This window comes from Xiphophorus couchianus, chromosome 3 (assembly GCF_001444195.1).
Source record: "Xiphophorus couchianus chromosome 3, X_couchianus-1.0, whole genome shotgun sequence".
Classification (NCBI taxonomy): Eukaryota; Metazoa; Chordata; class Actinopteri; order Cyprinodontiformes; family Poeciliidae; genus Xiphophorus; species Xiphophorus couchianus.
The window spans coordinates 3,747,810-3,764,467 of record NC_040230.1 but is presented as its reverse complement, the minus strand read 5'-3'; the positions used below and the strand labels follow the sequence as shown (position 1 = coordinate 3,764,467).

The 16,658-nt window shown below is 37.8% G+C and overlaps 1 protein-coding gene across 12 annotated transcripts in view; it reads right to left on the bottom strand.

The window, feature by feature from the left end:
* Positions 1 to 86: 86 nt before the first annotated feature.
* The window catches only part of mef2d (myocyte enhancer factor 2d), a 116,349-nt gene continuing 99,777 nt past the window's right edge, over positions 87 to 16,658 (bottom strand). For 7 of the 12 annotated variants that reach the window (XM_028011033.1, XM_028011017.1, XM_028011039.1 and 4 more), the window contains 2 exons: positions 9,999 to 10,049; positions 87 to 5,410 (listed from right to left, as the gene is read on the bottom strand). In XM_028011033.1, the coding sequence (XP_027866834.1) occupies positions 4,996 to 5,410; positions 9,999 to 10,049 (466 nt within the window). In that variant the 3' untranslated portion in view covers positions 87 to 4,995. The remainder of the gene's footprint in view (positions 5,411 to 9,998; positions 10,050 to 16,658) is intronic. The other 5 variants (XM_028011071.1, XM_028011097.1, XM_028011088.1 and 2 more) reach the window with 1 other exon arrangement.

The following is a 16,658-nucleotide window of genomic DNA, read 5'->3' as shown; positions in this document are numbered from 1 at the left end:
TCACCGACACCAAACACTTTAGGGCCCTCTAGTGGTCAAATTATAGAAATGTCTTCTGACTCTAAAAACAAATGACAAACTCAGACTTTAGGTCAACTTGTCTATTTAATATATAAAATACGGTAAAACATACGCAAAAAGGGGAGGAGGGTAAGCTGGGACCAATGGATACTTTGGTACAATAACAAACACTTTTTTTTTGTAAAAGCAGTATAGAATTTGTAATAACATATCAGTGCATACTTTATTTATGAAAATATACACAAATTGTATATCATTCTCCAAAAAAACAACAAAAAATATTTTTACAACAAAAAAGCCGACTAGCCAAACACAATATATTAGCTATAATTTACTTAAAACTTTTACTTCAATTTCTTTTTTTTCTTTTCTTAAATGTCATCTTGTGTGACGTGTGTTTGTGTCAATATTACACTTTGTTTCCTACGACATGATTCACTTTCTCTTGTTTTTAAAATGGCCATGCATTGACATCATCGTGTCTGGTCAGAAATAAATTAGACGTGTCACGCTGCCCCTCCTAAAGCCCCCCCACCCCACCACCTCTGTGTGGACCGACAAGTTCGTATCTTGAACTCAAAAGCTGCAGCATAGAAGCGGTTTGTCGCAGTCCACTCGCTTTTGTACTAATGAAAAAAAAAAAGAAATCATCACCACGCTTGTGTTGTGTCAGGTCATAAAAATCGTGCAACATTAGTAACACCCTTTTTAAACAAACAAAATAAAAATAAACCCAAGAAGAGAAAACAGAAATACATATTTATAAGATATTTTCATAGAATAAAATCAAATTTCAAAAATAAAACAAAATGTCTAACCTACACAAAGAAACTCAAGAGTTCCATATCATCATGACATCTACCAGCAGTGAATTCTGCGGTAATGATGATAATAGTAATAATAATATCGATCTGTAGAGAACAAGAAAACAGACTGTCACCAGCACAAGTTAACACTGGAAAGTCAGTGAGACTTCTAGACATCATTATACAGAGGTGTGTATCGCTTTGTCAGGGGCAAGGGAAGGGAGAAAGAACCATTTATCAGCACGATTGTCTTTCTACGATAACAGCGACCCCTAGTGTTGGTCTATGGGTGTGTCACAAAGCTGCCTCTTTGTTACCTTTTTGGAAAAAACCTGGTACTTTCAGACTTAAATTGCCTTTTCTTTTTCATTTTGTTCGAAGCTCTGGGCACAACAGTCTTAACAGTCAAAGTGTTTACACTCTGGGGATTTACTGCATGTTCACTCCGCCACGCACTCTGACAAGCATTATTGACACTGACACTTGTCAAACAGAGGATCAGCGGCTGCGAGAGAGTGACAGACAGAGATAAGAAAATGAGAACCTACTTCTGAACTGAGCGGAACGTGATGAAGCCGAGGCATCGAGCTGACCCCGAAAACGATTCAACTTCATTTCAGCGCCATGACCTGCTATCTGGATGAAGCGAACTAGAGGATGAGCGTGTGTGTGTGCAATGGACCATTGGTGTATTTGTGTGTGTTTGTGCAATTTCAAGATTAAGCCTCCAGAGAGGACATAAACCCCAATTGGGTGAGTGAGTGACAGGGGTGAAAGGGAGGTGACGAGGGCCTGGATGTGGTAAAGCCCAAAGTCGACAAGTCTGCGTAGGATTTGGGAGGTAGTCATTAAAAGATCAGGAGCCGTTCTGAAACCTCCGGCTTAAAATCAAATGATACCCGAATTCCGCTCCCAGGGCTTTTCACAAGCAAATGGATGCTTTTTAGGAAAAATAAATATGCAAACTTCCACTTTTGACCATCACGGCTTTAAAAATCTACCCACTAAACCCGAAAATCACCTTTTGACATTTTTATAGAATACAAAAATGACCTCCTTCACATCCTTTTACCTTCAAAGTGATTATAAAAAAAACTCTCCAGAGTATAAAACTACAGCCAACCAGTGACAGGCGAAGGAGTGGTCCTCTAAATGTAGATACATGGCTTTTAGTAAGAGAGAAAGACAAACCTCAAACTTAAATAAAGATCTAAGGGACTTCCTCGGCATCCTTATCTTTTCAATCTGTATGCCTGCGGGCGCGCGTGTGTGTGTGTGTGTGTGTGTGTGTGTGTGTGTGTGTGTCTTTTTCTTGAAGGTTGGGTGATAATTGCATAACCAACACTACATAATGATCAATTTTGTTCATAATCAACCGTAAAACATCCCAGCTGATACAGAAAAAAATAAATACTGAAATTGAAACTTTGATATGTATTCAGTATAATTTTCAGTTGAATGAAAAGGATGAAATATTTAATTTAAATTAATACGTTCTGATGATAATGTGTAGGCATGGGTCAGTTTCCATTTTATGGTTTATCGTTGTTTGAAGAGGAGAGATTTTATATCAGCGATTTCTGCAGTTTGAATTTATACAGTTGTTACTGATAGCTGCCAGTCAGCTGTGTACGCTTACTGACTGCACCTGAAATAAGATGGACTGTAGAGTGCACATTCAGACCTGGATAGGAAAGCAGACGACTCCCATTTATCAGTCTGTAGAAGGTAGCGAGACTTTAAAGCAAATGTTTGTAACAAGCTACTTATTACAAGTAGCTTGAATTAGCATGTCTATCTGAAAAATAAAACGCTCGGCGAAAACCCAGTAAGCCTGCTATTCAATTACACTAGAAAGAAATATAAATATTTATTTTGTGTTTATATATTTATATTAGATTTCCTTTGTCAATCCTGCAGAATGAAATATGTTAACATTATTACTAAATGTGTCAATAAATTACACAAATTTTAAACCAGGTACTTTCAAATCTTTTAACTCCTTTGTCACTCTAATTTTTATCTGTGGATTAAAATTAAAGCTACAGAAATAAATGTGAAAATAATCATTATATTAATATATTTACTTGTCCAATGCATCATATATAGGTCGGATTTTGATTTCTAAATAAAATGAATTAAACCACATTTTCATCCATTTCTGTCAGGAAACTGGGACATTTTTGTTAAGCATTCTCAAGCCATACTGGTCCATGCCTACTGAAAAAGAGAAATTATGTAGTTTCACTTTTGCTCTTTTAACAAATTTTTAAAGAGATGCAACTATTCGCAGTAATGATATTTTTTTTAAAATTATGTAATCTTTTTCATTATCTTAATTAATCAATTTTAAATAGAATACTTTCGCAATCTAAAAATCCTAGAAAAATAAACTAAAAACATTGTTCAATCAAAATGTTCTAAACTAAAATTTATTATCTATGTCTGATGCGACATACCCAGGTGTCAGCCTTGTGTGATCAGTGTGTGCTCTTAGGTCAGGTGTGTGAAGGAGTCGGAGGTGGGAGTTAATGTAAAGTGCACTCCATCAGCGACAGAGTCCATTGCTCACTCATAAACAGTCCGAGTCGCCACTGCTTTACTTTCTTCCTCTACAGCGCCCTCTCTCGGCTAATCCACATTTTACACTTTATATACACGCATAAATAATTTTTAAAAAAGACTGACTGATCCACTGAGAATCAACATTTGTTTTTGTTTGTTTTTCTTTTAAATCTTACGTTAAGGGATATCCTGCCGAATATATAATATTTATATATATACCTATATATAAATATACACAATCCCTGTCGTTTGCTGTAGTCTATAGCCTCAGATGCGGAGTTGCCCATGCAACCGTCTGAAGGTGTTTAAATATATACTTGTAAATTACCTATTTATTTCAACCTTCATAACACCTAATCCCTGCCACACAAAAGCCACAAAGGTTACAGATTGCTTATATACACGATGCCACGCATCCCTCCCCGACTTTAAACATCAGCTACCACAAAAATAATTTCAGCTGTGTGCATTGCAGTTGTGTTCAAGGATAAAACTCAGAGTGAACATTTGTCCAAATCACTTCCTAAAAAGAAAGAAACAACAATCAGTTGAGGTAACAAACCTGTATACACAAAAAACACACACACACACACACACACACACCAAACACATGTAACTTTCTCAGCATCTGTAGTCGACACGATGTTTGCCGAACGATGAGACTGTCACTGAGCTGTTGCAGCTCATCCCTGATTCAAAGAAAAGCAGTCTTTTACCTCGGCGACAAATAATGCTCCTCGTTTTATAGCTGGCCTGCGTGGTTTTGATTCAGCAAAGGCCTGAGGGTCCACTTTCATGTTCAGGGCCAAGCCGCCAAATTGTTGACAGAGCTGCCAGCGTGGCCGGGGAGAGAAGCAAGTTTTTTCTTTCTTTTTAGTGTCTTCAAATCCAAAACTGAAATTAATCTAAACTCTGGACAGTCAAGGACAGAAGGACGAGACTCTGTTCAAAACCGCCCAAAGAAGCAAGAATCTGAATAGACGGCAACGCAGCTGTGGATGGCCGGGTGTGTAGAAAAGACATTTGTGGACGTTTTCAGTGGCACTTTCAGAGCACGAATCTGTCATGTTTGACCAACATCTGTGGAAAAAGAGTGAGGATGCAAGAGTGGGTCCATTCATAAACAGAATGCAGGGCATTCTGGGAAACCAAGTCCGGTTTGTTTGTCTGGTCTGCCAACAACTGTCAAGTAGTTCAAAAGTCCAATTTTATGCCTGATTGAAAATGTACTTGCTCACTCCTACTAAAATGCAGCTGGATCAAGTCCAACATGGTAATTCGTTTGATGAGTAATCCCTGGATCGTTGGCTCAACCCACTGGGGGGTTTTTACTTTTTGAGTACATCAAAGTACAAACATGAACGCACATCGCCATACAACTGAGCATCAGTGTTCATATGTGCAACATGAGTGTGTTTGCATGCTTGTGTTGAGCATGAATGACTTTCCTGCACGAAGAGTAAGTTACTGGGTCAATGGTGGTTTTATTCTGTGTGGGTTTTCAGAGCGGGAAACTGGGGGGCATCAAGAGCTGGTGGGGGGCATGTACACAAGCCACAAGTACACATCTCCTCCTTCCATGTGTCCATCCCTCTATTCTTCTTTATGTCACCCAGGTATCCAATCTCACTCTCTTGACGTTTGTCCCATCCTGTTCCTGAGGCTCAGCTGACGAGGGCCGCAGCAGGACCATGGTGGACTGCTGTGCTCCGGCTGCCGCCTGGTGGTGGAAGTCTTGCCCCCCGCCTCGACCCTGGGCACCATCGTCCCTGTCGCTGCCCTCATAGGAGGAGCCGTTGCTGCTGAGGCTGTCGACGGGCGAGCGGCCCTGGGCGCCAGGGAAGGCGATGGACACCAGACCTTGTCCCTGGATCTGAAGCCCTGTGCCCACCGCTGGACCGCCGGTGGAACTGGGGGTGCTGCGGTCACGGTTTGGGGAGACGGGTTCTGATTTGATGTTGACATTGGGGTTTGTGTTGACTGTGAGTGCGGTGCTCTGAGGTACGGGGCCAACTGACCTGGAGGGAAAAACAAAAACAAGAGAAAGTGGAGATGCCACAGTAAGTGACTGCATACTAGGGTTAAGGTCAGGCTTTAAAACTGGAGTATGCAACTTTTATAAAAAATAAAAAAAATACTTTTTTTTTCACATACTTGTTAAAAGTATCATTATTTTATGACAGTATAAGACAGATAATCTGTGGGGAAAAATAATAATAAAAAATATTGAGCACCATCAGAAAGTCAGTCAGAAACAACCAGTCAGAGTCAGGAGGAGGGTTTTAGTGCAGTCAGTCACTCTCATGCTCACCCCCTCCCATTTGATCTTTGCTAAGCTAAAGCTGACTCACCACAACATAGCCTACCACGAATGCTAATGCTAGTTAGCATAGCCATAGATGACAGCAGAATAAGGTTTTTCTGGAAAGGTGAGTTGTTTTTTCCCCTTTAGCACATTGACTAGTGTACAGGAGGTTGACTGACAGCAATAAGATCCTCCTTCTGGCTCTGATTAGTTGTTTCTGACCAGGAATGGTGCATTGTTTTTCTTTTTTCACAGATTATCTCTAACATACTATACTGTCACGACTTGGTGACAATTTTAACAAATATGGAAAAAACATTTTTTTGTAAAAGTTACTTACTGGACACTAAACAAATCACATGGAAGAAACACACAGTCCAGCCAACATCTTTAAAACTCCACAGAGTGACTGAATGAATTTACATCAACGGTCAAATAGACATACACCGAAATGTGCAGCTAGCAAAAGCTGAGCATTTTGTCAAACACGAAACACCCCAGACACCCGAGCAAAGCTGTGAACTTGGCCAACGAAGCTTGGGCAAACCGCGGCACATGGAGAGCAAAGACGTACAGGACACAGGAGACCAACATAAAAGCAGAGTCATTACACCATGCAGCACGATCATTCTTGCATATTGGATTTACTGTCAGGTTCCACAGCTAAAGATGAGCATCGGTGCTGAATGCATTTATATTCTGTTCAATCAGCGCAGCAACACAAACTGCTGACGATCACGTTTTCCCCTCATTTCTCTACTTGCTGCAAAGTGAACACTTGCATTTTAGGATTCATCTGTCAAGTTTTCTTTCTCCTTTGTATAAAGGTAGGTAGTAAAACTCTTAAAAGTTTTCACTGCAGTAATAAACAATTACATACTCTCTAATCTTTGCTTATTAATCTGTATACAAGATCAAGAGTTTCTTCTAGAATATAATTTACATGTTAAGCTTCAATTTACTTTAGATTTTAAATATTTTAGAAGTTGTTATAAAAGTTTCTGATTTTTTACTGAACTTCTTGTCTATTCTTTCTCAGAAGTTTTAATGCTGCTTGAACATATTTTACTGCTGCTCTACAAACACAATCCTTGATGCATTTTACAAGGATTCGATGTAGAAGACAACACAGAACAATGCATTACTGTGACTTAATATCAAAAGGATAGATGGTTTTCAAAATGTTGCAGAAATACAAGTTACAAAAGTAATACAGGCAAATGTATTCACATCTTCTGAACACAACTGCAAAGGAAAAATGTCTGTACCAGCTTTGAGCCCCTAGAGGTAAATGTCTGCCAATTCAATTCAAGCTCAGTCAGATAGGTTGAAAATGGCCTCAATTAATCAATTCTGATATCCACTTCACACATATACAAAGTTTCTTGTGGTAGTCTATCACACCAAATTCCAATAAACTATATGAAAGTTTGACAAAAGGTGAAAAAGTTCAATCTTCCAGTTGATGGATTGTTAAGCTGAACACAGAGACTTAAATTAAGGAGCCAAAAAGTTTTCCCACATAAAACAGCACTTCTTGTGCCCATCAGCAGCGTCAAGCCTTCAGGGTTTCACTTCCATCTCTGACTTTGGACCTTCTGTAAACTTAATAAAGAACCTTTAAATTAACAGAAGCTAAAACCAGCAGCGTCAGTCAGAAGTTAGACTTTTCCCCACAAGTGTTTCCGGACAAAGAAAAGAGTCACATCTAACATGAACGGTTTGATCGCAGCCTGAAGAGGAACCATTCTGCTTTTGATTAAACTGCTCTAATGATAATTTCAGCACACGTTTTGCTAAGATGCTCAGGATAAAAACGGCGTGCCAAAAAGCTTTCCAAGGTGTCACCCACCTCCTGTCTACCTGCCACGGCTCTTTGATCAGCCCCTCCACTCTCACACTCAGCCTTCACCTCCTCCACTGGCTGGAGGCTAAGTCAAAGCTGTCACAGAATCTGACACCGGCTGTTGACGCTGCACTGGGGTTCGCTGCCTTTGACGGTGAAAACAGGATTTTTTTATATATTTTTTTGGGATTGAGCTCATTCTATCTCCTTCTTTCCCACAGCGTGACACAGTAGATCTCAATTCGAAGCTCCCAATTACCGCATTTCGCCCCTTCGGGTGTGTTCTAATATGTCATATCAGGAGCCATCTGCAGCAATATATCTTGCACAATTACTGGCACTCTGAGAGGGGACTTTAAGACAGCACTCCTCCAGGCAATCTGGGTCTGCGCTCACCCTCTTCCTCTAACTGACACACACACACACACACACCCTGAAAGTTGTGCACTCTTGCTGTCCTACATATAAATGCCTCTTCTTTCCTGAGCACGCAAACACACACACAGCTGTGTGGCAGCGAGGCTCACTCTGTCTCTTCCTGTGCCCACTTCATCAACCTGTGCACCGCGGCTTCAGCGTGTGCAGGTAGATAGATGGGGGTGCCACTGGGGTGCCGATGCTGAGGCGAGTGAAAATGGCCGAGTCAGCAGGCCAGTGACAGTGATGAAGGTGAGAACGGCAGGCTAACCCCCCCTCCACCCACCTCTACGAACATTAACAACACAGTGAGCACAGCCAGAAGCAGACATTTAGTTACAGTGAGGCGTGTTGAGTTGCACTTGCAGCCGTGGTTTCCCAAAATACTCTGCTTTGCTGAGAAATTATTTTTCTTTTACGAAATTTAGCTATAATCAGATTCTTCTACAGTTACATTCTTGTATAAAATAATGTGTCTTTTATTTGTGTAACAATAAGAAAACCATAATTTGTTCAGCAGGGAAAGAAAAAAAATAGCATATGAGAAGAAATCATTGATTTTTGCAAAATTAATTAAAGGCTTTCTAAATAATTTCTTTAAATCATTTTACTTTTTATATTTTAAAAGTTTAAGAACTTTAAAAAGAAATTAAAATATTTTTTAAATAATCAGAACTTTGAGCAGCTTTATTGGTAAACCATGATTTTCTGTGTCATTTCTTTGGGCTATTCTTCAAAATGCGAATAGAGGAAATTTAGTAATTTCTCAATAATAGAAACTTGATGTTTGTGAATGTTCTTTTCTCACAAATTGCTACAAAAATATGCATTTGCCTCAACTTGCCCATATCCATTGTTAGAACAGTTTTCAAAGTTAAGAACCAGAATTATGATGAGCAACTTTGGGCATTTAACCCCATTTATGACAGGAGAATGGTAATACAGGAAACAATTAATTTTTAAATCCCACGGTTAGGAGATGTGGAGTAAAGAAAGTAACCGTGGCAACAGAAAGTCACCATAACAACCATTTAACAATTTCATTTCTAAGATGTTTTTGCTTATATTTACCATAAGTGCCATTTTTTTAGCTCTTTTCCATACTTTTAGACAATTAGAGAAATTCTATTCTACACATCTACATCACTTTACTAATCATGAGAAGTTCCTCTCATTCTGTTAAAACAAGCAAATCACTTTCATTTTGGCCTCAGCAGACTAATATAAATTTTGATGCACTTTTCTATTACAGAAACAGAATGTACTTTCTACTGCATGTGACACATAAAAGATTCAATCTAAAAAGAACGTAAGGAATGAAAACAGACATTTCACAATAACAGGAAAAGAAAAACTGCTTTTTTGTGGATTGCATCAAACTGTTATGTGTTCAAGCATTGAGCATCATTTGTATGTTTTCAATGCTTAAGGTCAACTGCATACTTTCACCGACAAAGAGGCACTGTGGGCTCTTAAGATTTGACAAAATGATTACATTTCTGCTGGTGTTGACCATCTAACAACAAAAACAGTTTCTACCAGCAAGATGTCGTTGCCCTGAATTCATCTTAAACCCTGAACAATCATTGCAATATCAATATGTGTCTTGAACATAACATCACATGTTTTTCTATTTGTTTTTACTACATTTTTAACTACTTATTTCCTTTTTCTTTGCTCTACCTATGAGAGTTGCTATTTTTTTTTTTACATATTGGTATGGTTTCTTGTACAATAACTAATTCTAAAAGACAATCAAAGTATGAAATACTGAGATCAATCACTCAATCTTTGCCATATTAACTTAGCACCTACACTATCAGTTGGGTGAACAAAAAGATCATCAGAAGAATGATGGAAATATTTTTTGTTTAGAATTAATCAGATTTTTCCTCATAACCTTCCAAATCATCTAATTTTTAATGCAGTTTTACCATTAAATATATCAAATCTTTAGCAAAGGATCCATCATGCAGCAGATATTTTAGGAAAGAGACATGCTGTAAGCTGTATGTCTTGAGAGTAGAGAGTACAGTACCAGCAGAGGCCCTCCTCTCTGCCCAAGAGAAAGTTGGACTGAGAAGCCAAGCTGTGGAGGGAGGTGGGAAAAAACACAGAAGACAAGCAGTTTTCAGAAAGCTGTAACAGCAGGGAAACAGTGAAACGGATCAGAGGCCGCTCCTGGTCAGTCCTCACACAGAAACTAGACAACAAAAACGCTTAAACAGCTGCTTTAGTCAAGCTGAGATGTTAGAGGCAGAGTGGCGTACAGTAGGAAGTGTGAAAGCTGGATAGTTATTCACATGCAGTGCCTATTTACTTCCTCTTCCAGTAACAAAACACATATTTTTTTTCCTGAAGTGTGATGAGTCTTAAAGGATCACTGAATGAAGGTCCTCATTAATTTACAGAAACTTGTTGTTGGTCCATATTTCCGATGGAATAATTTTATGGTTGAACTCTCCTTGATCCTGCAGTTTGCTTAGCCTTTAAAAACCTAAATGCTCTATGAAAAAAAAATCATTAATCTCTGGACAAAGACCTTCTCAGCTCTGGCAAGCAGAGGTTTCTAAGAGCTTTCTGCCCATCAGCTTTGGATGGCCGACAGCTATTATAACTCTGCAAATGTTCTTCATTTAGGTCACTTAGAAAAGAAACAGAAAGGAGGAATAAAAAGGGAGAATAAGAGATGCATAAAGAACGCATTTCTTCGGTTAAAGGGAATCATGAGTCACAAATTAATACAAATTTCCTTTCTAGTAAACCATTCCCCCGCCCCCAACAAGCTACACTTGCACAAAACACCCATAATACATCCACACATTGCATCGCAAAAGTATTCACAACCTTCAAAATTTTCACACCATGTCAGATTACAATGAATGTACGCTTTTGGGATTTTATGTGATAAACCATACAGAGCAGTTCAAAACTGTGAAGTTGAAGAATTTAATGATTAATATGTTTTTCTTTTTTATTCTGATTAGAAGTCCAAAAAATCTGGTTTTATAATCCGACTTTTTATTTTAGTACATGTAAGTCAATTCTGGATCAAGAATAAACACAGGCCTTTTATGTGTAAACTAATCTCAATATAAATGCAGCTGTTCTGTTTTTGGCCTCAGAGGTTTGTTAAAAAAACTGTGAATAAAAACCCATCATGAAGAACACAGCAGTTCAGTCAGGGAGGAAGTTTAAAGCAGGATGAGATTCGAAAGTTGTATCCGAAGCTTGGAGTTAGAATGAAATGCTTTGACTTAAAACACATCCAGAGCTGGTAAAAGTTCTGACCAAAGTCTCTTTGAGGCTCTGTGGCAGGATGTGAAAATATGCTGTTCACAGAACCTCTCTGTAATACCTGACTGAACTATTTTGCAAACGAAAATGGATGAATATTTCATTATAAAAGACATGTCCAAAACAATTTACAGCTGTATCTGCAATAAAAACTAAATGAATGTTTAAATTTTATGATACTTCCCAAATATGAACTAATTTGTGTCGGTTCACCACATATAATCCAAATGAAACACATATTTATGATTTTGTATGACGGAATGTAATAAATGTTCACCCCTATATCTTAATATGATACAGCCAAGTGAAAAAAATAAGACGCCATATGACAACCTGCTTTTTATGACATTTTTTTAGTTTAAAGAAACTAAAAAAAAATCAAAATTATAAAAAACATTACAATAAAAATGGATGAAAAAAAATCTAACTAATAAAAATGCTAGTAGGGAATAAATATGACACTCCCACATTTGTTCCAACTTAAAATGGATACAATTACTGTGGACTTTATCTAATGTTGAGATGAAAGAGCTGCCTATAAAATTAGAGAGAGACAGCACAACTGTAACCTTTATGAGAATTTTGCAAACATTAAATCTTTGTTCTCCAAAAGAAAAGTCCATAAATGTTTGCCACATGGATGACATTCTTTTGACAAAATATTCTGTCAAAAGAATGTTAATAATTTGGACAGAAGAACAGAGAACATGGCACAAACTGAATACATCATTTCAGCAAAAGTAAACTAATAATGATTGTGAAGCATGGGGCTTGAAATGTCACAATTTGTAGAAGTATAATTAAACAACATGCTTTACTAATCAATATGTAAATATTTCTGATTAAAAGCTGACTATTTAATGGGCTGTCCTGGTCTTTTTCACCTGATGGTGGACTTAATAATATGAAACACACATAAACTGAGCTGGAACAACTAGTAACCAGCAGGCATTTCTACATAAATGTACAAACTGGCTGTGAATGCTGCTCTGCAGGGCAGCAGTTCATCCATTAACATTTAGATTGAGGAGTCAAGAGGAAGCTGAGAGTCAACAGGTGTACATCGAATTAACTAAGCCTGGATAAAGGGGACGGAAATGAGAGGGGAAAAAAAACGGAAGTAGTGGATGATTAAAAGGGGGAAGGACGGGAGAAAATAAGATGACAGAAATAATTTCCTTGTGGCGCCTGCAGCGAGGAGAAGTGTAGACGACAGCAAACGCAAGGAATGGCAGCCAAGCCGTCAATCACCATTTGATAGGGAGAGCTTGTTTGCTCGCTGCGAGGCCACACTGTGAGGAAATCAGAAGCAAAGCAGAAGCAGTCTGGGCTGTACTGGTGCCCACGTCTGCCCATGCTGTCCTAGGACAGCACAATTTTCCGCGGTGCTGTGAGAACAGTTTGGTGTGCTGGGAAAGATTCCCACATTTCTGTGGTGCTCCCTTGTTTTCAGTGACAGCAATTCTGTTATCCTGCTCACACACTCACACACACACATGGCTCAGTGATCCTGCCTGGTGCTGATTCTAGAGTCAAACCTGCAGGAGCTGAAACGTTGCCACAATCAGCATCTGGGCTGCATGATCATGGCTAAAATTTAAATCCTGTTTACTCAGTGAAACTGTGGCTGTTTTCATTGCTCATATGTTTCAGTTAGATTTCCAGAAGAAATCTTATAAAGAAGTGGGGCTCCTACGTTGTCTTCAATTATAATACATATACACATTTATTTTTTCTTCATTTGCACAGGAAAGTATGAGCTAATGTGGTAAACATTCCAAAATATAAAGTCAGATGTAAATCCATCCTTGAATTTCAATGCAATCAGAACTTTGTTGAAGGTTTGCATATTAACTCCTTAAAAAAGAATTTTATATCAACTTGTATTTTTGTGCAAATACAATATAAGAGATTGACACTCTTTTGAAAAGTGACATGCCATAAATGTGCATAACGGTGAGTTGGATTTGATGCATTGGAGGTCAGACCTGGGAATGACATCATTCCCATTTAAAGTGCATTCTGAATGAAAATCAGAAAAGCAAGTCAGATTATTGAGGCACTAAATACCATTAGTGATGCAATAAAAAATATTCTGTTACATTTTGTGTTAAAGACAAAAAGAACTGGACGAAAAGATTGTAATCTTGCACCAACGGTTTAATGTTTAATGAGAAACAAATGTTCGAGGTGCTTATAAACAGTTTATGTCTGCAACTTTCTGAGTGCTTTCATGTGCAGCAGCCATCTTGGATGCTGAACTTGTTTTTTGCTTCAGAGGCAGCCTTATATGTCCAACTGCAAAGGCAGATATCAGACTTCCCAAAAGACTTAAAACAAACGATATCTATTAGCCAGCAGGGGGCAACATCACTGCAACCAGGAACCAGTTTACATTAAAATGATAAAAAAGAATCCCCAAAAGTTCTTGACCTCAGTCAATATTTATTTTTTAGCCCTTACTCTAAGCTTCTTTAATATTTAATGAAGGATGATTCTGTGTATTAACTTATAAATGTCATTTTAAAACTAGTAATTATTGCCCTGACTGTACATGACAGCAAGTTCAGACCAGCAGCTATTAACTTGTAACCTTTCCCTGAATAAAAAACTAATCTAACATTTTGTCTTTTCTATTAAATTTTGAAAAGTGGATGAGAGAAATCCCCAAAACATTCCTAGATGATTTAATCAACCGAATAAAGAAACAAACATTTGAAAGTGCTCCAGATCAAGCTACTGTTAGGAATTGTTAAGCGAGCCACTAAATGTGGAAGAATTGATTAACAAAATAGCATTTATTTATGTTAGATTTTTTCCATTACCTCATAAATGTAGAGACATGAAAGGTTGGATCTTGATGGATTTCAATGTAATATGTTTCTGCAATAACAGACCTTTTCAGAAGTTTCTTTTTTAACAAATAATTATCAAACCGTTAAGTGAGGAGGGAATGGTAATGGTTCAAGCTGAAATAGATTTTTTTACACAGTTTGCTTTGAGTCTGGCAGTTGTTGGATGATCAGGTGAGGATGCTGAAATGACTGGGCTGATCTGGTTGCAGACGGATTTCATTAAGTCTGGCTGGTCATTTGTTAACATTCACATGACAATATGACATGTGAATGAGCTGGGGGAGATTGTTAACTATAATATTGTTGTTTTATAAGATGCAACCCCCCTGAAGTCACAGCTGTAGACTATAACAAACAACAATTAGCATATATTCATGGACTACTTTTGTTCGCAGTCAGACAGAACAATAAATTCATCTTCCAGCTGACAGCCTTGTGTCTTTTTTAAACACATTTTTTTCCACTTTTTTTTATCCATATTGTTGCCTGGATGCTATCTCTAAAGTGAACAAAAAGCTGGAATATTTCTCCAAAAAGACTTAAAACGCACTTAAATCTGTTCACATTAAAGTGTCTTTTTATGTGAACACCAGCGCTGAGACCATCCTGAAATATCAAACATTAAATTCTATACAGCAGATCAAATCCTCTTTTTATCTCCTTAACTGACTTTGACAGCTAAGCTACATCTACAGACTTCCTGTAGTTGTGCCACCGTAGGAATGTGAGGCCCACATGTATCCCAGCAGTTGGATCTCATGTCTGTCAGCTGAGAGTGACAGCTAAATGGCATAAAAATAAAAAATTGATGCGGCGTGCGTGTCGCTGGGCACAGCTGCGCCCAGGTTCAGTTTTGAGGACTGAAAGCAGCACAGAGAGACGCCTTTCATTGAACCGCCGAGCTAGGTGCTGTTTCTGTCATAATGAAGCAGCTCCCTCTTTCTTGGTGACACTTCCAAAGAGCTTCAGATCTTAGCTTTAGGTGGCAGAAAAAGAAAAAAAAAAAAAACCTCTTGGAACAAATCTAATTATCCCATAATCTCTGAGGGGGGAAACGAGCTTTCGCTTTCAACTGAACTAAAAGAGAACAGACGCGGTGGAGCAACAGGCATCGCATCCAACACACAAATGCAAGGAAAAGACACTTTGATACTGGGTTTGTGATGCATTTGCATCTGTTTTGGAAATTGTTTAGGTTATTTTCGTCTGTCAGGCTGTTATACACTCCATGTGTGTGAGGAGTGTATTAACTTGTGAGATAAACAGCAACACTGAGCTGCTTTGCTCTATTTGCTCGTAAGTCATTCACCTGACTTTGGCTGTATAACTAGAGAAGCAGTCAACTGTCACTGTTCCCAACATGAGGAGGAAGAAATCAAGGGAGGACAAACAGGAAGAAGTAAAACGTAAACCAGTGGCTGCAAGTGATGTTGTGACAGAGTGGACACTCCATCAATCAATATAATATACTCAATCTAACCTTTAAACTTTTTTTTGCTGTTTATATGAGAAAATAGTTTTTTATGGTCTAAAACTGTAGTTGTCCTTGAGCTTCTTCTACTTTTATAACGCAATATTTAAAATGTAGGTCAAACCTTTGATTACTTTTACTATTATCTGAAATAACTGTAACAAGTCATGAAATAATTCAATAACATCGCCAGCTGAATGATTATTTGTGTTGCACAATTCTCTCACTTCCACCAATGAGTTGTTTATAAATGCTAAGTGCTATTAGCAGCTATAATAGGGAGAAAGTGGGAGAGAGAAAGAAATGTTGCCAATAAAGAAAAAGACAAAAAAAATCCCAAGTGTGTAACCACTTTATACTAAATGGACCTGGAACAGATCAGTGCATCCTCAAACACCTCCACAGGAAACATCCACTATATGCATCAAACTTGTTTGTTTTTGCAAGCAGGTAGCATTTTTGTTTCCTCTGCAAAGATTAACTTTTATCTGATTGTGAGTATAAAATCTGCCATCGGACACATTTTGGCTAACATTGCATTTACTTGCTGATCAAGAAGAGTAATGATGTGAAAAAAAATTACTTTTTCATACTTCAAACTTAGGACTGAAAGTGACGTGTAATTTAAAAGGGTGTGTTATCCAATCCCTCAATTTGAGTTTGCTTTATAAATTTTAAAAGTTAATGTGAAATGTTTGATGTTTCATCTCTTTTCGCACTTAGAAAAGTTATTTTATACTTGAAACTTGAGTCTAAAAGTGATTTTTGAACCATATTGTACTTAAAGTAACATAATGTTTTATTGTTACATAAAGGAACTAAACTGTTTTTTACCAATATTTTCTCTCATATTTCTTTAACTACCTGAAGAAGCTCCTACAGAACTGGGCAATTTTTTATGTGATTACTCAATTAATCATCAATAATCAATAGCTTACTTGATTACTAAAATAATTGTTTACAGCAGTCCAAGTAGATTCGGTGATTCATGATCACAAGGTTCAGAAAGAGTATGTATGCTTGTAGTAATTTAAAACCAGGTAAATCAAAACTACAGTGAACTGAGGTCATCATC